The sequence below is a fragment of the Pyrus communis genome, chromosome 3 (genome assembly GCF_963583255.1).
Source record: "Pyrus communis chromosome 3, drPyrComm1.1, whole genome shotgun sequence".
NCBI lineage: Eukaryota > Viridiplantae > Streptophyta > Magnoliopsida > Rosales > Rosaceae > Pyrus > Pyrus communis.
Window position 1 is genome coordinate 11,271,635 of NC_084805.1, and position 22,378 is coordinate 11,294,012.

The following is a 22,378-nucleotide window of genomic DNA, read 5'->3' on the forward strand; positions in this document are numbered from 1 at the left end:
TGAACGGTAAAAAAAGATCATAGTTATGTTCATATGCAACATTGCACAATTAGAGGAGGAATTGAGATGGTAGAACGAGAAGGTCCGACTGAGAATGTTCGTAGCATCACCCATGAATATGTCAACACCAACAAAAGTAAAAAAGAAGAAACGAGGAAAAATAGTGACACTTAAACACAAATGAAAAGCTCGACTTCAATATTTTCCAGCCATATCGTTTATAAAATCCACGTTTTTGGAACGATCAACTCACAGGCTATTAGTTCTTGCTTTGAGGAGGGACCCTTGGCACACGTATCATGCTTCTCTGATGCGATCTCATGCTCCCTTCCTCAGGCGGCACTGTTGGATTTCTTCCACTATCTTTTGGAAGCTTGCCCAAATTGAGTGTTTCTTTTGGATTAAACCAGTATGGCAGTTATACACCGTCGGTAGCTTCTTGTTATAAATAATTCAGGTCTCGAGCGAGTACGCTCAAATTTAAATGGAATTTTTCGCAGAGTAATTTTTACAATGGCATATAGCTCAAATAATCCATGTGATGAATTAATGGGTGGTTGGTTTACAAATAATATCCTTACCATCTAATTATGCTCCAATTTCATATCATATGACGTGGCAGGTGAGTTGGATAATCATCAATGTAGAATGGCTAGTAGAGACATTCATGGAGCAACTTGACAAGCGTAAATCAAAGAAAATTCCGTCTTACATGAACGTGTTTCTTCATTTTATTGATCAAAGATTGCTACCGGCCACATCGACGACGAACCTGTACCTAACGTCGTTTTTCTCCAACCTCTCGAAAGCTGTGTTTATGTAGTCCATCTTAACCACTTCGATCATAGTTGTCAATCCTCTCTCTTTGCAGAACTGAAGCACCTCCTCTGTTTCCTTCATGCTCCCAACAAAGCTCCCTGTGATCGTCTTCCTCCCTATGCATAATTGCGAAGCAGAGAAAGTAAAACAATAGGTCAGTTAATAGTCTTAGAAACCTTAAGCAGTTAGGGAATAATATAACAATATACATACATATATATATATATATATGAGTTCTTCATGTTTATTGCTTAGATTCTAAGTATACCACTTCTGAGTTCTAAAAGACCAAAAATCTCGACTTCAAAGCTAAATCTGCACCTTAAAAATAAGCAGCTCTCCTGAGAAAGGGATTAAAAAGAGAGACAATTTTTGCACACATTTTAACAAGGGTCATAAATAAGAGTGCTGCAGCAAGTGAAGAAAAGGTGTGCAAATATCATTTTCCGATCGAAAATTTGATTAAACTGCTGCCGGTTGAAGGCGGTGACAGAAGATCGGACTCACCAAGCATGACCATTGGGGAAAGAAATTGTAATGGGGTGTTAATAGCACCCATCAAGATCAATTTGCCATCAAGCTTCAACAAAGAGAGGTACGGCTCGAGTGGGTGGCCGACGGGCACTGTGTCAATGATGTAGTCCAAGGAGTCAGCAGCCTCCTGCATTTTTGTGGAATCTGAGCTGATCAAATACTCGTCGGCCCCAATATGCTCCAAAGCCTCCTCTCTCTTCTTTTCTGAAGAGCTTATCACAGTCACATGGTGCCCCATGGCTTTGGCTATCTTCACTCCCATGTGTCCTACACCCCCTAGTCCAAGTATTCCTCCTTTTAACCCACCCACATTCAGGGCAAAGTGCCTCAGCGGGCTGTACACCGTCACCCCCGCGCAAAGCAGCGGCGCCACCTGTTCTGGCACCATGCCCTCCGGTACCTTCACCACAAACCTTAACAAAAAAAATATAAATAAATAAATAAATAAAATTAGCTAGGATAACAAGGACAATTTAGGTTTTAGCCAAAAAATAACTTTGGCCTAAATTTTTTAGTTTGAGATTATTAAAAAATAAATTTAGGCTAATTTTTTCTTTTAAAGTAATTTTAAAAAAAAATTATGTACACTATCATAATTTAATTTTATGAACATTTTAACCTAAAAATATTTAAATTCTGATAAATATTGAAAAATCACAAAATTTGGGTGAATTTTGAGTTAAATCATTTTTAAAAATTATTTTAGCCATTGGATTTAAATTTGGGCTGTTAGATTTTTTTTTTTTTTTTACCGTTAAATTTGATTATATTCAATCTCAGTCGTTGAATTTAATAAATTTTGGAAGACATGCCCATGTGGGTCTGCTGGTGGTGCCCACACCATTTTATGGGCTAAATCCTGGGGGGAATTTGACTTTTATTTGGCTTTCAGCTTTTAGCCCATACATTTAGCATGAATTGGGTTGGGTTTGGGGGGGGGGGGGGGGGAGGAATAAAACCTAAAAAATAGCATTTAGCCCAGGATTAGGTTTGGTCTTAAGATCGTATCTAACCCTTGGATCAAAACTTAAAATTTTTAGCCTAAAATTATTAAAGAATGAATTTAGGTTAATATTTTTTTAAAGTAACTTTAAAAAAAATGTAGACTATCATAATTTAATTTTATGAACATTTTAACTTAAAAAATATTTAGATTCTGATAAATAGGTATTTATATATTTTTTGGGTGAATTTTGATTTATGGGCTCATAATGGTGGTCGACACACCCACGTGCGTGGGCCCTTGTGTTGTTAGTGCCTCACACATTGGTTATGTTGGGCGCGTCTGAGCTATGCATGTATGTTTGTGCTGGGCGTGTCCATGTGCATAGTTGGGCTAACGTACTAACCCAGTGTTAAATCCAAACGAAATTTGCCCCAAACTTGAGTTTTTCGGTTAAAACTCATTTTTGGCCCAAGGGTTGCAACAATTTAGGGTGAGTTTAAAACCTAAAATTTGATTTTTACTCCAAGAATTGGAGTAGGTCTAAGGATAAGCTCATTTCTCCACTTAGTTATAACAATTTTTACCATAAAATTTTCATAATCGGGACTGTTCTATCTTCTAATCTTCATTTGAAAATCATATCTACAAAAATAATCATTTGAATCAGATCGGTTAGTCATTTAAATGAATGAAATAAATCAACGGTCCATCATGAATATGCTACTTTGTAGCTACACCGTTTGATTTATTTAATATATTGAATGACTAAATGATAAATTTCTATGGTGAATATACGTTATTTGTATGTGAGAGAATAAGCTCATCCCATAAAATTAAGGGAGACTGCAAATATTATCCTACTTTTATTAGGCATATTATGCTTTGGTTCTTACTTTTGGTCAACCACCATGGCACCGGAAAAGCCGCCTTGGGTGGGTTTGCCATCGGTGTAAACGTCAGCGTATGTCCAGATTTTCTTGTTGCAGTATTGCCCATTGTCTGTGTTGCAAGGGTTGCAGTTTCTGCAGCAACCAACAACGAGGCCAACTCCTACCACATCTCCTACTCTGAACTTGGTCACATCTGATCCAGCCTCCACCACCTTACCAACCACTTCATGCCTGTTCATGAGCAACACACATTATAATTAATAAAATCATAACCTGCACGTGTACGCAAGCTGATTCCGACCATTCTTCATATGCGTGAATGTAGACCTCACAAAACAGGAGCCGCCAGAATCAGGTGTGAACGTCTGGTTTTAGCACTTCGCGTGATAGAAACATAAAGAAAAGGAAGAATGATTTATCATACCCAGGAACCAGGGGATAGTGTGACATGCCAAGTTGATTTTTTGCCTGGTGCGTATCAGTGTGGCAAACTCCACAGAATAGGACTTTGATGTAAACATCTTCTGGGCCTGTGTTTCTGCATATGGTTTTAATAAAAAAGATTCAGCTGCCACATAAAATCGATCACTACTCCCCACTATCTTTATTTACCAAATTTAGTAGATAAACGAACATGTCGTACTACTTCAGTTTCAAATACGAGAGAGAACTAAGAAAATCATTTAGTCAACAAATTTAGCGAATCTGTATGTCATACAGAAAGGGAGGGACATAAGATTTTATTACCTAATAGTGTAGGTATAGGGTGAGAGAATGCCAGATGCGTCTCTTGCAGCCCATCCTGTGGTTGTTCGCTCCACTTCTAGGTTGCCCATTTGAATTTGTTTTGGAGAGAGAGAGAGAGAGAGAGAGAGAGAGAGAGAGAGAGAGAGAGAGAGAGAGAGAGAGAGGATGGGTTGGTTGGTGAGTCTTTGAGAGAAGAGAGGCCAAGTTTTTGGGTATTAAAAGGAGCAAAGTAAGGTATTAAATAGAGAAGGAAAGCCAAAGTTAGGTTAAGAAGTTGGACACCTATGCTTTGTCTACTGAAATTAAGAGAAGAAAAAATTGGTTTCTTTGACATCGGGACATTTTTGACGTCTATACTTTTGACTCGTGCATTTCATCCTCATCGTTTTCATCCAACCGGCAAGTAGAAATAGTACCATTTAGATTTTGGTTCAATTCTCCAAACAAAACCCAACATGAAATTGTCTTTTGTTTTTGGTCAAAATATGAAATTGAATAAATGGTGAACCATGTTATTAAATTATACGTTCAAATTTTGATAACGTTAACTGAAAAGTTGTAAGATTCTTGATTTGGTCGATTTTTAACAAAGTTGATCTTCATAAGATGAACTGTAAAAAAAGATTATAGTTCTGATTATGTGCAACATTGCACAATTAGAGGTGGAACTGAGATGGCAGAACGAGAAGGTCCGACTAAGAATGTTCGTAGCATCACCCATGAATACACCAACACCAACAAAAGTAAAAAAAAAAAAAAAAAAAGAAGAAACGAGGAAAAATAGTGACACTTGACACAAATGAAAAGCTCGACTTCAATACTTTCCTGCCATATCATAAAATCCACGTTTTTGTAACGATCAACTCACGGGCTATTAGTTCTTGCTTTTAGGAGGGGCCTTTGGCACATGTATCATGCTTCTCTGATGCGATCTCATGCTCCCTTCCGCGGGAGGCACTGTTGGATTTCTTTCACTATCTTTTGGAAGCTTGCCCAACTTGAGTGTTTCTTTTGGATTCAACCAGTATGGCAGTAGTACACCATATCACATGACGTGGAAGGTGAGGTGAATAATCACTAATGTAGAACAGCTAGCAGACTTCAATCAACAACATGACTAGTCTCCAGTGTGTACAATCGATATGAAAATTTTCAAGTAACATGATAATTTTTTGTTCGGAATTCAGACCCATATGCAAAGAGTGTTCTTTGTTTGTTTGTTATCTGGCTATTGAAGTAGTTGACTTCTCTCGTTTAGTTGCCGACTATTCTTATTTTATGGATGTGCTCGGGAAGCATATCGGGATTGGATATTGCTATTAAAGAGACAATGCTCGGCTCTGGAAGAGGAATTGGATGGGTTGTGTGGAACTCTGGCAGTCAATAAGCTCCAGTAAGCTCTCCAAGTGAGTTTTAGAATTTAAGAAGAATTGGGAAAAAAAAAAAAATTTCAACTTCAATCATCCTTCTCGTAAGCTCCTAGTGACTCTATAATTAATACTAACTCTTTTAATATTATTCTAAACAAATAATTAATTCATATTGGCTAATCAGGGGCTCATAGTCATATTTAAAGTAGGGAGTATGTTTTTTTTTTTTTTTTTTTTTTTTTTTTTTTTTGTTTTGTCAAGAAGTAAGGAGTATGTACGGTTTTAGAGCATCTTTAATCATGTTCTTTATCTTATAACAAAATTAAAAAGTAAAAAGTAAGGAGTATGTTTTATTTTATTTTAGAGAGCTTCTAAAATAACATTTTGATAGTTTTTGTGACATCCCGTCCCGGGATTATTAGAACGCACGTGTGAAATTACATAATTGCCCCTAGTTCGTTTTCGTCACGTTTATTGGTTGTTTTGTGTGTTGTGGCATGGGTTGGGCCACACACACACCTGCACATTCACTGTCTCTCTCTACCCTTTCTCTGTCTCTGCCTCTCGTCTCTCTCACCCTTCCCGTTCACCTTAATACGTACGGACAAACCCACAACCCACCAAATCCTCACAGATCGAAGAAACTAAGGATACCATTGAACTCGTGTGGTCGAGGCGAGCACAACCATACCATTTTCAGGTAGGAACTCTAACGTTTTCACGTCGTTTTGTCAATGGCCGATTTGAGTACTATTCATGCAAAGTTTATTTATTGAGTTTTTGGGATTTCTAAGCTCGTAGGTAGCTTGGTGGTGTCCCAAGGAGCCTCGGAGTACTTCATTGGACGAATTTGGACGTCGGGATCGTCCTGCTCGAAGTTGGCCGGTTTTGGTTGTTTGCACAGGTAAGATCGCGTAAGTTTTAGCCCTTAAAACTTGTTGGGACATGTTCTTCTAGTCTAGGGCTTTCATTTGGTCCAAGAATCACGAAAAACGGTTGAGAAACGAGCGAGAAAACCCAAATTGCAGGTTTTCCCAGTTTCCGGCGCCGGCGACGTCGCCGGCGATTGAATAAAGAAGGCGACAGAATATTTCGTCAATTCTGACGGAATATTCCTGACGCCGTTAACGGAACCTGTTAGTTTTAACGGAATATTCCGGGGTTTTAACGGAATATTCCTGACGGCGTCTGTTGACACCGTCAGTGTGCATGGCACGTGGCCGCGCGTGGGGGCGCGTGCGGCGGAGGAAAATTATTCTAAAAATATGGGTGTGATCCTGAGGTTGTGTAGAGCACGTTGGTATATTCATTTGTCCATTTTGAGCAATGTATGAGAAGTTATTACGAGAAGTTGGTTATGTGCTTTAAAGTTAACGTTTTTATAGTTGTTTCGCATCTAGGTGACACGTACCCTGAGGACGAGCGTGCACACGCGAGGCAGGGGGACTACGACCCTTCTACATACCAGTGAGTGGGCTTTTGTTTTCCGTATATACCTATATACATTTATATTCCCAGAAATTGATTTAAAAAGGGTTATTTGCCTTATGCCATGCATGTTATTATTATCGTTTATGCATCATTGCACGCTTTAGTAGTGGCATACATATATATGCATATTGGGTGCTGTGGACGCACAGGTAAGTGCCAGGTAAGTGGTATTCATATTTACTTTCAGCAGTAGTTTGAGAGACTTAGAGAGCTCATAACCTGCACCCCCGGTGTTAGTGCTCCCGCCCAGTGTAGGGCACAGTCCTTCACGTGATGTTCACCTCCCGCACCACACGCTCAGCTTGGATCCAAGTTAGGTGCATAGGCCTGTCGTACAGACCACATTAGGTGATTCCGACTCGTAGGTGACTCGCGATTATTCGCACAGCCTTCACGTGATCGTAGCACTAGAGCGTATATATATGTCACACCCAGGCCTGTCGTACAGACCACCTAGAGTGGTTCCGACTCGTGGGCAGGTTCAGTTGTAGAGTTGAGATTTGAGCTCTAGATGCAGCCGTACAGGTCACGTTAGGTGACTCCGGCTGCCAAATGTTATGATGTTGATATGATTTATACCTGGGCACTTACATTCATTATGAGGTTTCGACATGGCATATCTTGAGCATGATTGGCATACCCTTGTGCATATTTGGCATATCTATACATACGTATATATGTTTATTTCTGGGAAGTCTACAGGTTTTACGGCGAGGGGTTAGAATGTATTTTGCTAAATGGTTTTCAAAGAGCTTTGTTTTTGCCCACTCACGCTTTTGTTTTGCGCCCCTCCAGGTTCTAGTTGCTTAGCCGTTGCGGTGGTTTCCCCTGAGGGCTTTCCGGCGATTCTGACAGACACTCCCCATTGTAGGGTCGCCTTCGGGCGTACTACTGTTATCTTTTTCGTTTGGGCTGCTATAGACCTGCTCTGAAATTGTATCTCACTTACTAGCACTTGTTTTAGTACCTTGTATGCTAGTTTTTAATTACTCATACTTTTATATTACTACTTTATTAGCTTCCGCACGTGCACATGGCTACGTCACCTTTGTGTGACGGCCAACACGCTCCGATCTCGGTCGGGGTGTGTCAGTTTTAGTTGAAATTTTGTTACAAGATAAAGAACATGATTAAAGATGCTCTAAAACCGCAACAGGTAAGATAATAAGAATAAAATTGCCCAACGGAAAAATAAGTCAATGGTGTAGAAGTATATGCGCAAGACGGAGAGAGAATGGATAGATTTAGACTTTAGAAACATATAATCCCATCTCATTGGTGTCCACCAATTATCCCATCTCACTGGTGTCCACCAATTAATCCTCCACAAGTTACCAAAGCTAAGAAAAAAGGAATCCTCCACAAGTTGCCAAAGCTAAGAAAAAATGAAAAATTCCACAGAAGGAGGCCCCTGACGTACATATTGTGCTCTCTGTTACAGGAGGCCAATACAGTCAAAAGAAGAGCAGGTGGGGGTGAAGACTTGAGGGGGTTTCACCGTTTCAGAAAAGCAACCATCTTGGGAGGACCATTGGCAAACGGGGCATGTCTTAATATTTTAGAGAACAGCTAAACTCACTCAATTGTCTTATTTTTTCACTCACGTCATATTTACATTTATTATAAAAAGTTAAAAAAATTAAAATGTTATTTCTTCACCCATTATTATTTTTAAAATAATCCTTATATATAAAATTATAAACTTGTCTCTTAAAAAAAGAATGGGTAAAGTACAAAAAGCTATCTTAATTATTAATGTCACGATACTTTCATACCTTATCTTTTAAAATTGACAATGTCATATCCTATCTTTAGAATTTGGTCCAATGTTATACCTTCCATTACTTGACCGTTTACTTTTCAGTTAAATGCTGACGTGGCTTGATTTGGAGCCCACTTTCTATTAAAAAATCATTAAAATATTATTAAAAACTAAAAAAAAATTATTTAATATTTTTTAAATATAAAAATAATAAAAAAAGTTTTTTTTTTTTAAAAAAAAACCCTCATTTCGTCCGTCCCCTCCCCCTCCCCCTCCTCTCTCTTCTCCCCATCTTCATCTTCTTCCTCCACCTGCAAACCCCAAAAAAATAAAAAAATAAAAAAATAAAAAAATAAAAAATTCCAATTTGTCTTCCTCCACACCCACACTCAGTTTCCCCCCTCCCCACCCCCTCTTCTCCCTCCTACAACCCATAAAAAAAAAAAAAAAAAAAAAAAAAAAAAAAAAAAAAACCCAGATACTATCGGCGGGAAGATGGGTACGCAGAGAAGGTGGAGGATGGGTGCGGAAGAGGATGTGGAGAATGGATGAGAGTGGTGGATTTGGGGTTTGATGGGTTTTCAAATTTTTTTTTTTCTTCCTCCTTTTTTTCCTCTTCTTCTTCTTCTTCCTCCTTCTCCTTCTCCTTCTCCTTCTTCTTCCGCAGAGGGGTTGATGGTTTTCAAATTTTTTTTTTCTTTTTTCTTCCTCCTTCTCCTTTTTTTTCCTCTTCTTCTTCTTCTTCCTCTGCAGGGGGGTTGACGGGTTTTCAAAATTTTATTTATTTATTTATTTATTTGGGATTTGCAGGTGATGAGAAGAAGATGAAGATGGGGAGAAGAGAGAGATGAGGGGGGGGGGGGGAGGGGGAGGGGAGGGATGAACTGAGGGTTTTTTTTAATTTTTTATTATTATTATTTTAATATTTAAAAAATATTAAATATTTTATATATATTTTTAATAATATTTTAATAGAAAGTGGGTTCCGAATTAAGCCACGTTAGCATTTAACTGAAAAGTGAATTGCTAAGTAACGGAAGGTATAACATTGGACCAAATTCTAAAGATGAGGTATGACATTGTCAATTTTAAAAGATGAGGTATGAAAGTGTCGTGACACCAATAGTTGAGGTAGTTTTTTGTACTTTACCCAAAAAGAATATAAGTCACTTAATGCTACGGTCTAGTGGTATTCCTATTAACTTGTAAGTGAGAGGTCTTAGGTTCGATTCTTGCCAAGGACGATTTTGAACCACATTATTACTAGCCATTGTGAGGCTAAACCCAATCTCTCCCTTTAGTATAAATAATATTGTTTGTTAAACAAAAAAAAAAGAATATAAACAAATAATATATATATAAAAAAATTGTCTAACAGAGGGTGTGTCACGCCCCGATCCCGAAATATTTATTTTAGGGGATTATTTTTGTAATAGGCCCAAATTAAGATCATAGTCAATTTATTTTCTTAAATATCAAAACATATCTTTAAAATGACAATTGAATTTCACTAACATTAGTCATCATTCTCCAAATAATTTCCTTCCTCCCAAGTGTAAATCATAAACATTATTCATTTACCAAAACCTACAATTTCACTTCCAATTTAGAACCATTTTCTTCTCTTAGGTCAAAATTCCATCTAAATATTAATTCTCTATCATTTAATCTCACTTATTTTATGGTTGCATCTAATGTCTTGTTAGACTGCCTACGTACCCTAAACAGGGATCAAGCCATTCGTAGTTCACAATTCCAAAATTCAAACCAAACCCGAATATATTCATTTAATCCAACATACACCACAATCGTATTAACATTCAACCCACAACAATGAGATCTCAAAAGGATAATTAGAATAACGAAAATTTGCATAAAAACACAATGTCGGCTCCTTGGCCGTGCACCGCTGCCACAGGTGGCGGTTGGCTGCCTGGGCTCGCCGGAAAACTCCATTATTTCTAAAAATTCTCAAAAATTACAGAAAGGAAGATATCAAAGAGTAGAGCAAAATTTATACCTGTGGCCAAGTCCAATTTGGCCTGGAAAGGCTCCAATTTGCCTCAAACCCGCCAGAAAACCCCATATGGGTGGCCTCAAAACCTCACCTCCGGTGCTCCGCCGCCCCTACCATTGTTTGAGCTTTGTTCTAGACCTCAAGTGAAGTCTAATGGTGGTGGAGATGGATGTATTTTGATTTAGATTTAGTCAATTCGAACCCACACCCGCCGCACCCCACCGTGTGGTTACTCCTGATTTAAAGTCCAAATCCCTATATTTTTGGGATGTAATAGGAAGAGGGAAGGTCGTGAAGAGGTTCCTAAGTGGTTGTTTGATGTAATTCACCGGAAAAAGGGGTGAAAACCCGTCGGAAATAGGTATGGATGCCGATCAAGTCGGATCACCAAGACCCGGGTCCCGATCCTCCGTTTCTCTTTTCTCTCATTTCTCCTCCCGGTTCTCTCTCCCCATTGGTCAAACCCAACCCCCCCGGGGGGCCCAATCGCTTCCCCCTTTTTCCTAATTTCTATTCTTTTCTTTTAATCACAACCATCCATCATTTATTTTTCTCTTCAATCACAGCCGCAGATGTGGCACAACTCATGGCTCCAGATTTCTGGAGCCTTCTAAATATAAATAAAATTACCAAAATATCCCTGATTTTAAACGTTAATAACTTCTTCGTCATAACTCTGTTTCATGAACGGTTTGTGCCTACGCGTTTGTGAGATCGAGCTCTATTCAAAAATATAAATTGTGACCTTGAATAGTCTATTGATTTTAGATAATTAATTTCCAAACTTCAAACTTCTTAACTAGTTTAATTTAAAAACTAAACTCAAATGAATTAATATAAATTCTCAATTCTTTTCACATATTCATAATTATGAATATCCAATTCATATATTTAAATTTTCCAGGGTATTACAGGGTGAGAGTTATCACGCCAAAACTAAGTTCATTCTCGTTGCTTTCTCTGAATGAAAGGAGATGGGATGATGCATTAGGGTTTAAAGGAGACAAATCGTCTAAACAGATTGTGAGAGTTATCATGCCCAAACTTGTTAGTCATTTTACAAATGGACAAATTTGTGATTAAAAAATTCATTAAAAGGTAGGTAGGAAAATAACATATTGGGGTGGGAATAACAACACTCATATTTTAATGTAATAGCCATTGTCATCCATAAGATATCAGTTCAGAACTTTATAGATCTATTTCAATTATAAAAATTATTATTTGATGGTCAACTATAATTTATATGAATATATGTATTTAATACAATCATTATAATCATCATTTGACTGAGATGATGATTGTAATTGATTACATAGAACCACATCTCAAAATTAAAACTGTGTTTCAACCAACTAAAGAATCATTAGCAAGGTCTACTGGTTTACTATTTACGCATCGTGCAGGGTTGATTGTAAATTATGCTAAACCCTTGAATCTTTAGAATTTCTTGTTAGGCCTAATTATAGAAATGATTCTTTAACTTTACCTCTAGTTTAATGTTGGTCCATCTCAAATTAGTTTCCTTAGTCCTTGAACTTAACTATATGTTGCACCATTGATCGTTTTTATAACACTGTCTTTCTTCCATTAAATTCAAGGATATATTAGGAACTTCAACTTAAAACTTCGAAGACAATAGAAGAAGCTAAAAAACAAATGAAAATTTACAAATTAAGATCTAAAACTTAAAGCAAAATGAAATTTGAACTATAAAAATACAAATTGAAAATGGTTAGATTTTAGCAACTTATAAATATTAGGCAGTGCGATTTCAAAACTTTTAAGAGATCGAACTATGGCTGGACTTAAACAACTAACAAATTACACATATTGAAAAACGAGAAAAAAAACTCCTATGTATTCAATTTTGTTACACATAAAAAAGAAAAAAAAGAAAAAAAAAGAAAAAAAAAAAGGCTATGGTAGTGGCTAGGGTCGGTGGCAACCCCCTTCTTTTCTTTCCTTTTCTTCTACTTGCGCTTTCCCCTACTTTCCATCCCCCATCTCTTGTCCTCCATCCCTTCTTCCTGTCTTTTTTACCGGTCGATCTAGCCCCAATCTCCAGTTCCACTTCGATTCCTTCGTCTTCGTTTCCCACCACTTTGATTCCTCTATATTCATCTCCGACCACTTCGATTCCTCCTGTCCTCCATCCCTTCTTACCACTTTGATTCCTCCGACAATTTGCTCTATCATTTCACGATTCCACGATCTGCAACCACATTTCTTAAGTGCATTTTGTCTCAGATTTATAGGAAGGTGTTTAGAGCTCTGGCTCGGGCCTTCACACCACCACCTTCCTCTTGTCTGCCTTTAATGGCTCTGTTGCTGGTGGGACGTGTTTTCCCATTGGTTTCTTGGTTTTATGGGTGTAGTTTTTGTGGTGTTGTTTGCAGGAAGATGGAGCACTGGTTTTCTTCATCCCTAGGGCTTTGATTGATTGGATTGCAGGCTGGATTGTGTTGTGGCTCTCGGGTTTTCCGGCGACAGCAGGGGCTGCAAGTTTCTGGGTTTTCTTGTTCTGTCTTTTGTTTGTGCTGGGCTATGGTTTGTCACCTATTAAGCTCCATTTATTTGTTTGCTTTGTGTTTGAATTGTAATTGGGCCTATACTCATGTACATTTTTTTTGTTGGTAATATATTTAATTTACCTTTCAACCAAAATAAAATCTTTTTTTTTAAGGGTTTTTTTTTCTTTTTCATTTTTCATTTTTTAAATTCATATTTAGTGATGTAGGATGAAATTTCTAATATAGCTCCAAATTTAACGAAACATTAGACATCGTTAGTGAAATGACCAATTGTACAACACATTCTTTAGTTCGAAGATTAAAGAAACTAATATAAGAGTTGAATGACTAAAAGTAAACTAAAGGTAAAATTTAGGACTATTGCTACAATTAAACCTTTCTTATTATACAATCTTTTCTGTTTTCACTACAAGCTCATTCTAGATGCTTGCGATGAAATTCGATTTTCTTGAACTAACCCAATTTCAAACCGTGGTTGTTGAGCAGAATTGACAAATAACTACTTCAGTGACTTATTTAAATGCATGGAAAGCATCATGGTCATGGAGTGGATTAGACTTAAGTGTCAGAATGTGAGGATTAAGTCCAGCATTCGTGAAAAACCAAATTATATAAGTACTTACAAGAAATTAGATTACTCTTCATATTGTCAATTAATTTTATAGTGAAACTTTAGGACCTGTTAGGTATCTAACTCAAAAAAGTTTATAATTCTTAAAAACAACCTGGATGAACTTCTCTCAAGAACAATTTTTTTTTTACAACCCAAAAACTTGTTTGGTATGAAATCATGTTGTCTTCAGATGAGTTTTGTTCACATATATGGTGGTGAGTTGCTAATTTTAAATGTTGCCATTGAAATTGAGCAAATTGAGGTTGAAATTAAGCTTTGGTAATGGCGGAGAGGTGAGGTTGGGGCTTGTGGGTGATTAGGGTGAGAGGACGGTGGGTCGAGGATAGTGGGAAGAAAACATCTCAGTTGCTGGAAAGGTCCATGTCACAGTCATCAGAACATCTATTTTAGTTGTCAGAAACATCTCTCATCACCGTCAATTACTCTCAGTTGATGTTTGGTGTCATTGGCCTCGACGCCAAGGCCATGCAGGTGTTGCAAAGAAGAAAAAAAAGTAAAAATAGACTTTTGTTATGAGATTTTTGGCTAGTTTTTAAGTTGTTTTCAAGTTCAAGTTTCGCAAAACAAACTTACCAAATAAGTTTTTAAGTTATGAATTGAGAAACAATTTTTTAGTTAAAAACCTTGAACTCAAATAGAATATTAAACGGGCTCTTAATTTTCTTCCTTTTGAGTTTTGAGAGTTCCACCAACCAGAAGCCAAAAAGTCCTCGTTGGGCGGACACGATTTTAGAAATTTTCAAACTAGATTGTTATGGAGATGAAGTGGGACAAGTGACCCCTACCTAAACTCATGACAATGATTGAGTAAAAATATACCGACTAATTTTTTTTTTTTAAGAGAAAGACCGCATTATATATATTTTTTTAGTTATATTCATTTGTAAGAGCAAGCCCAGCGTTGGCTGGTGCTCGGGGGACAGTGGAGAAAACAAGGGCCCGAGGGCCGGTGGGAGGGCTCCAGCGTGGGCTAGCCCGACCGAAGGTGGAGGCTCGAGCTCCAGGCCCGTGGGGTATTGCCAGCTCGAGAGCCTGAGGGCCATGTGACGTCAGCGCTGACGTCAGCCTGGCGTCAGGCAATATTAATTCTTTTTTTTGTCAGGCGCGTGCACCCCACTCGCGCGTGGGGGCGCGTCGCCGACACAAAATCAGAAAAGAAAAAAAAAAGTTTGTCAGTTACCGTTGGGAAGCCACCTGGCTTCCCACGGTCCGTTAGATCTCAACGGTTACTTAATTTGGACCGTTCGATCTCAACGGTAAAAAAAAATAAAAAAGTCAGATTTAATATCCACCGTTCGATCTGAGATCAACGGTGGATATTAAAATGCTTTATAAATAAAAAAATAAAAGAAAAAATAGTTTTAAAATTAAGAAAAGTTACCGTTGTGACACGTGGCACAATTTGGAGTGTTGGAATTCAAATTTTTTTATATCCAACGGCAGAGATTAATTAATTGAATAAAAATTTAAAAAAAATTGTAAAAAATAAAAAAAAATAAAAAAAAAATCTGAAAAATCTGAAAAAAATTGTAAAAAAAATTGTTTTTACTTTTCTATAAATACCTTCTCATTATCATCTACCTTACACACCAATTTCATATTTTCTCAACTACTTTCAATCACATTCCTTTCTTTGTTTCAAAGTTTGAATCTATTTTTTTTCAACAAAATGACCACTGGTGCAGGTACGAATTGGTCGCTTATTGAAGATGTGGCGTTGTGTACTAGCTGGGTTGAAGTTACTCATAGTTCGCTTACGGGTAATGAGATGCAGTTGCGAGAGATGTGGAGTCTTATTCATATCAATTTTCTTCAGAAAATTGGTGGGAAAAGAACCAAAGAATCGATGTCCAGTCGTTCGAAATTACTTAGCCAATCGTTTAGTACGTGGAGAGACGCCTTGGCACAAGCTAGTAGTAATATTCGAAGTGGGGAAAATTACTCGGATCAGGTAACAATATATTATTTATTTGATACCCAAATTTACATTATAATTATTTGTTTGTATTATTTATTTGTTACCTACATAATTTATTATTTATTGTTTGTATTATTTATTTGTTACGTACAAAATTTATTATTTATTGTTTGTATTATTTATTTGTTATTTATTATTTATTATTTGTATTATTTATTTGTTACCTACTTACATTATAATTATGTTGTTTGTATTATTTATTTGTTACTTATTTTCATTATAATTATTTATTTGTATTATTTATTTGTTACTTATTTTTATTGTGTAGGAACTTCAAGCACAAGCTTGGTACGCTGCCAAAACCAAAAGCAAAAATAAATCATTCAACCGGTGGGAATGTTGGAATATTGTCAAAGATTGTCCTAAATTTAGAGTTGTGTCAGTCGGTCCAGAAGTGCACATGAACAGCACCTGTCACATCCGAACCCGCCGTTACCAAGATATTGTCCGCTTTGGCATTCCCTGGCCCGAAGGCAGGGCTACCGCATGGTTTTGTTCCTGTGGACCGGTACTCAGCCGAAGCCAGCGCCTGCCACCCCTCCGGGTCTGTCCACAAAACGCGTCTTGGTAACCAACAAGGTTGCGAATGGATATATAAGGCCAGGACTCGACCCTCGTGTGGCCGATGTGGGATAGGTTTACCAAGCCTATCCACCCCCCTTAGGGAGCCCGACGTCCCCGTCGGCACACCACCAGCACGAGTCCGGCTCTGATACCAAACTGTCACATCCGAACCCGCCGTTACCAAGATATTGTCCGCTTTGGCATTCCCTGGCCCGAAGGCAGGGCTACCACACGGTTTTGTTCCTGTGGACCGGTACTCAGCCGAAGCCAGCGCCTGCCACCCCTCCGGGTTTGTCCACAAAACGCGTCTTGGTAACCAACAAGGTTGCGAATGGATATATAAGGCCAGGACTCGACCCTCGTGTGGCCGATGTGGGATAGGTTTACCAAGCCTATCCACCCCCCTTAGGGAGCCCGACGTCCCCGTCGGCACACCACCAGCACGCGTCTTGGTAAACCTATCCCACATCGGCCACACGAGGGTCGAGTCCTGGCCTTATATATCCATTCGCAACCTTGTTGGTTACCAAGACGCGTTTTGTGGACAGACCCGGAGGGGTGGCAGGCGCTGGCTTCGGCTGAGTACCGGTCCACAGGAACAAAACCGTGCGGTAGCCCTGCCTTCGGGCCAGGGAATGCCAAAGCGGACAATATCTTGGTAACGGCGGGTTCGGATGTGACAGTTTGGTATCAGAGCCGGACTCGTGCTGGTGGTGTGCCGACGGGGACGTCGGGCTCCCTAAGGGGGGTGGATAGGCTTGGTAAACCTATCCCACATCGGCCACACGAGGGTCGAGTCCTGGCCTTATATATCCATTCGCAACCTTGTTGGTTACCAAGACGCGTTTTGTGGACAGACCCGGAGGGGTGGCAGGCGCTGGCTTCGGCTGAGTACCGGTCCACAGGAACAAAACCGTGCGGTAGCCCTGCCTTCGGGCCAGGGAATGCCAAAGCGGACAATATCTTGGTAACGGCGGGTTCGGATGTGACAGCACCCCTCTACACTCTACACCCGATGATGTTTATGAAGATGATGCAGAAGAAGTGCCCGAAACGCCCCTCCCTGAACAAGCGTCGAGTTCGACCCGTTATCCAATTAGGCCTCAGGGTAAGAAGGCTTCAAAGAGAAAAGGGAGTGCTTCCAAGAATGATTATGCAAAGTTCATGGAAGAACTTACTCGCCAAGGTGAATTGACTTTGGCGAGGGAATTGGCGAAAGATGAGGCTGATAAGGCTAGAGAGGAAGCAAAAGCAGCAGCTGTTGAGAGAGAATTTCATGCTAATGAGAGAGAAAGAGAGCTACTTAGGCAAGAAAGGGAACATGTTAGAGAAGAAAGACGGGCTCAACAAGATTGTGAGATTATGAACATGTCTTTAGAAGGGAAGTCTCCAAATTCTAAATGTTTTTGGAAGTCAGAGAAAGCGGACGTGGTGCGAAGGAGGCGTGCAAGAGAAACGATAGCAAGACAAGGTGGTTCTAGCACCGCAAGAGAAGATCATCCTAGCACCACAAATTGGTTAAGTGATGATGAATAAAGTACTTTTTATAATCGGAGCCCATAATTTTCCAATCACTTTGGGTTGTAATTTATTATTTATTGTTTGTATTATTTATGTTGTTTCCAATTTATTGAATATTTATTCAAATTAATTTGGTAAGTTATTTATACTAAGAGAATATTTATTGAAATGACAAAAACACACCAAATAAAATTACATAAGCATACGAAATAATTAAAAACTCACTAAAAAAAATTACATAAACATACCAAATAATAAAACACACCAAATAAAATAACATAAATATACCAAATTCAAAAAAACACACTAAATGAACTTAATTATCTTCAGCTTGTTTCAATGCCCGCTGGTGCTCTATCAAGTCAATTTGTCGGGCATTGTGCATGTCTGGCATTTGAAATGCAGTATATCGTTGAATGAGCCTTTCATTGTAACGTCCATCCCTTTGTAATGGCTCATGTTGCACGGGCTCATCGGTGGCGTCATGAGCACAATATATACGTGTTCTTGAATTGTTCATCGGGTCTGGCTCATATTCATCAACAGCTTAATAATCGTACTCATCTTCCACAATCATGTTGTGAAGAATGATGCACGTCATCATGATGGATCGAAGCGACTCTGCATCAAAAAATCTGGCAGCACCCCTGATGATCGCCCAGCGAGCTTGGAGGATACCGAAACAACGCTCTACATCCTTCCTGCACCCCTCTTGACAGCTTGCAAAGTGTTTTTCCTTTGCACTCCGCGGACGTGGCACTGTTTTGACAAATGTTGACCATCGTGGGTAAATGCCGTCAGCTAGGTAGTATGGCCCGTCGTACATACGTCCGTTGACCTCATACGTAACTTTTGGTGCCTTTCCTTGCAGGACATCGTTGAACACTGGGGATTGGGCAAGGACGTTGATGTGATTTTGAGCTCCCGGGACCCCGAAAAAGGCGTGCCAAATCCATGTATCAAAAGATGCCACCGCCTCCAGAATTATACTTTTTGCTCATTTTCTGTCCCCGTAAGCGCCTTGCCATGCACTTGGATAGTTTTTCCACGTCCAGTGCATACAATCAATGCTTCCAATCATCCCAGGAAAGGCACGCATCTCCGCCTTCTTCAACAGCCGCTCCAAGTCCATGTGTGTAGGTTTGCGGAGGTACTCAGCGGTGTAGATAGATTTGATTGCTCCGCAAAACCTCATCAGGGACTCAAGAATTGTTGATTTCCCCATCCTCGTTATCTCATCCACTTGGTCTGTAGATGCTCCATATGCAAGCATCTGCAAGGCAACAGTAATTTTTTGCTCAGGCAGTAGACCTATAGCACCAAAAGCATATTTCTTTTGCACAAAATAAGAATCATGGTTGCAAACATCAATCATGATTTTGTTGAACAAATGTCGTTCCATTCTAAAACGACGTCTAAAATACGTATCAGGGATTGCACTATTAGGAACAAAATAATCATCCAAGAGTTCCATACCTCGTCGTTGCCTGCTTCTATCAAGGTTTCCGGAACGGTTGGGCCTGCAGATCTGAGCCGCAGCTTGGATGACTCGACGGGAATGTGAGGTTCTGCCCATTCTTACTTCGTAATCTCTCCTTATACGCTCCTCATCCTCTTCTCTCTCATTGTTTGCCCCCTATTGATTGAACATTGCTTCTGATTGGTTAAACAATTATTCCTCTTCCTGATCGAATTCCCACATCATCCTTGAGGAAGAATAAGACATTGTAAGAAAGAAGCAGAATCTATGAATAATGATACATATTTTTGTGAAGAAGGAAGCAGAAACTATGAATAATGATAGAGATCTTGAGAAAATTGGTGTGAGATTTGTGAGGATGGATGATGGATTATATAGAAGATTCAGAAAGGATTAGGTTGTACATAATGCCACGTGGCATGCTGTCATTCGTTAAAAATTTGATGGAAATCTATCCTCAAAGATTGTGAACAGATTATGATACGTGGCATGTCGTCATTCGTTAAAAATCTGATGGACTCAAAGATTGTGAACAGATTATGACACGTGACGTGACGTAATTGGTTAATAATCTTATCAGAAATCCATCACCAATAATTGTATTTTCGGATAATGACACGTGGCATAACGAGTACGATTAAAAAATTTATTGGAAATCCATCCCCAATAATTGTCTTTTCGGATTTTATGACAAGTGGCGTAACGACAACGATTAAAAATCTTATCCAAAATTACAAATAAAATTATTTTGTATTATTTAATAATACTTCGGATAATGACACGTGGCGCAACGAGAACGATTAAAAATCTTATCCGATATTACAATTAAAATTATTTTGTATTATTTTATAAATAAAAAAAATACTAATATTTTATTGCCTATTGCCAGAGCTATTGAAGTGTAACGGTGGAGATGCAAATGCAATTGCCAGGGCTATTTACTGTTCATTAAGGGCAGTTACTGTTCATTAGGTGGATTGAATAGTGCATTGCCTGGGGGGAGGGCTCCAACGTTGGAGTTGCTCAATAAAAACCTGGGGCACACAAAGGGAAATGGATTTCAGAAAAAAAATCTTATTCGTGTAAAATCGTATGAGAATTTCAACACCTCCCCACAAAAAAAAAAAAAAAAAAAAAAAAAAAAAAAAAAATCATCTGAGAAAAACACTGGTGAAGAAAAAAACAAAGCATACGTGCCATAAATACTTTCGACCCAGCCAATTAAACTGAGGTTGCACAACAGATTGCGAGTTAGAATAGTCATTTCATATTAACTCATAAACCATGGATGTCTTTCCTCGATTCAAAATATATACTGAGCTGTCCGATGTGTCATTTAATACTTTAGAATTCCAATCATATGACTTTTTCGAATTTTTCTACATAAGTTCATTTATATTCGATGCTGCCTATTTAATAATATCAAGAACTTCCAAATATTTTTTTCGTTTCTTCGGGGACATCCGATTAAACTCTCAATTATTTTTTAATTGCAGACTTATCAGGTATTTGCAAAATGATAATATTTGGTACTCATCAGTGAATACTCACCTTTTGGTTTGGTCCAATAATATTTAGCACCTGTTATTATGACCTGTACCTTAAATAATTATATTTAATTACTAAAAGTGTGAAATGACTAAAATGCTCTGATGAGACTTGTATTGAATAATTATGGACAATTGAGTTTAAATTCGTTTTTCTCGTGTTTTCTATTTTTTTTTTCAATTAGTTTTCATACCCACAAATGCATGGGTGAAAACATATTAAAAAGCGGACTTATGAAAATTCAAAGACAAAGTTTTGTTCTTGGTTAAAGATGGGCAAAATAGTAAATTCACGTGGAAAAAAAAATTTGAGTGGTTTAAGACCGCATGCGGTGACACACCCCTATCTAGAAGGTCCACCTGGACTTCTAATCGAGTTGTGTTGGGCGACACCGGAAAGGTGACGAAGCCAATAATGTGTAGTGATCTGGAAAATGTGCATAAATTTAAACCTAAAAGTGACTAAATACAATAGTGCGCATGTGAGTGGGATTGAACCGTAATGCTAGGGCATAAGTAAAGTACAGTAAAATTGGAATAAGAATTAAACCATCATAAGTAATCTCCTATATCAACTTTTGCCAAAAATCCTCGTCAACATAAGAGCTTTGCCACTAACACCTGGAGGGACAAAAAACAAGGGTGAGTGGGCCTGAAAATAAAGTTTTTTAGAACCTTTTTGAAAACGTATAATCCCTCACTGTAAAAAAAGTATAGTTTTCAAATATATATACAACATATATAGTATGAAATACTTACCGTAATCAGTAATATTTCAGAAATACGATAAATCACAATATTTCACACATAAAACATATAGCATTCGGTAATTATAATATCTTGCATAAACAAACATATCATATCCAGTGCTCATCGACAGATGCTGACACACAAGCTCATGCAAAGATATTTTGACATGAACATGATTGGGTGTAATAATGATTTACGCTATAGTACTACAATCACATGAAGACTGGTGCTATGCGCGTCACACACGAGTTCTAATTGCCTATAACAATCTAGGACATGACTGACACCTACAATAGATCCAAAGTGAGCGTATTGGTGCGATGTGAACATACATAAGAAGGCTGGTTTTGGCCTGGGCGAGTACTAACACCGGTGTAGCACACGATGAACAGTTAACATAAATATGATCATACAATGGTAATTCGACAATTCTAGTCAATAAAATACTATTCATGACCGTAAATATAATTAAGGTGTACCATAATATTACACATACTTGTGCATCCCCTAGGACTTAGAATAATTTCATAAATTCCATCAATACGCTAATTCTTATAAACATTATTCTAAATATTTATTAAAATATATATATATATATATATATATATATATGGATGGAAACTAAATAAATATATAATATTTAAAAGTAAAGATCCACTCACAGTCATGTTCGTTAGAACGAACTTGCCTTGCAAGCATCGAAGATCCTTACGATGTGTTTCACCTAGAAACGAAACCATTAACATGGATATATAACATATTAACGTAACTACGCGTTTTCGTACAAAATATGG

General features: G+C 38.2%; 1 protein-coding gene across 1 annotated transcript; it reads right to left on the reverse strand.

Moving 5' to 3' along the window:
• Window positions 1-60: 60 nt before the first annotated feature.
• LOC137729471 (probable cinnamyl alcohol dehydrogenase 1) lies at window positions 61-4,080 on the reverse strand. The gene is made up of 5 exons (XM_068468432.1): window positions 3,937-4,080; window positions 3,614-3,727; window positions 3,193-3,420; window positions 1,327-1,766; window positions 61-935 (listed from the first exon to the last, which is right to left on the reverse strand). The coding sequence occupies exons 1-5, from the start codon at window positions 4,023-4,025 to the stop codon at window positions 739-741; spliced, it is 1,068 nt and encodes a 355-aa protein (XP_068324533.1). The 5' UTR covers window positions 4,026-4,080; the 3' UTR covers window positions 61-738.
• Between the last annotated feature and the right edge of the window lie 18,298 nt (window positions 4,081-22,378).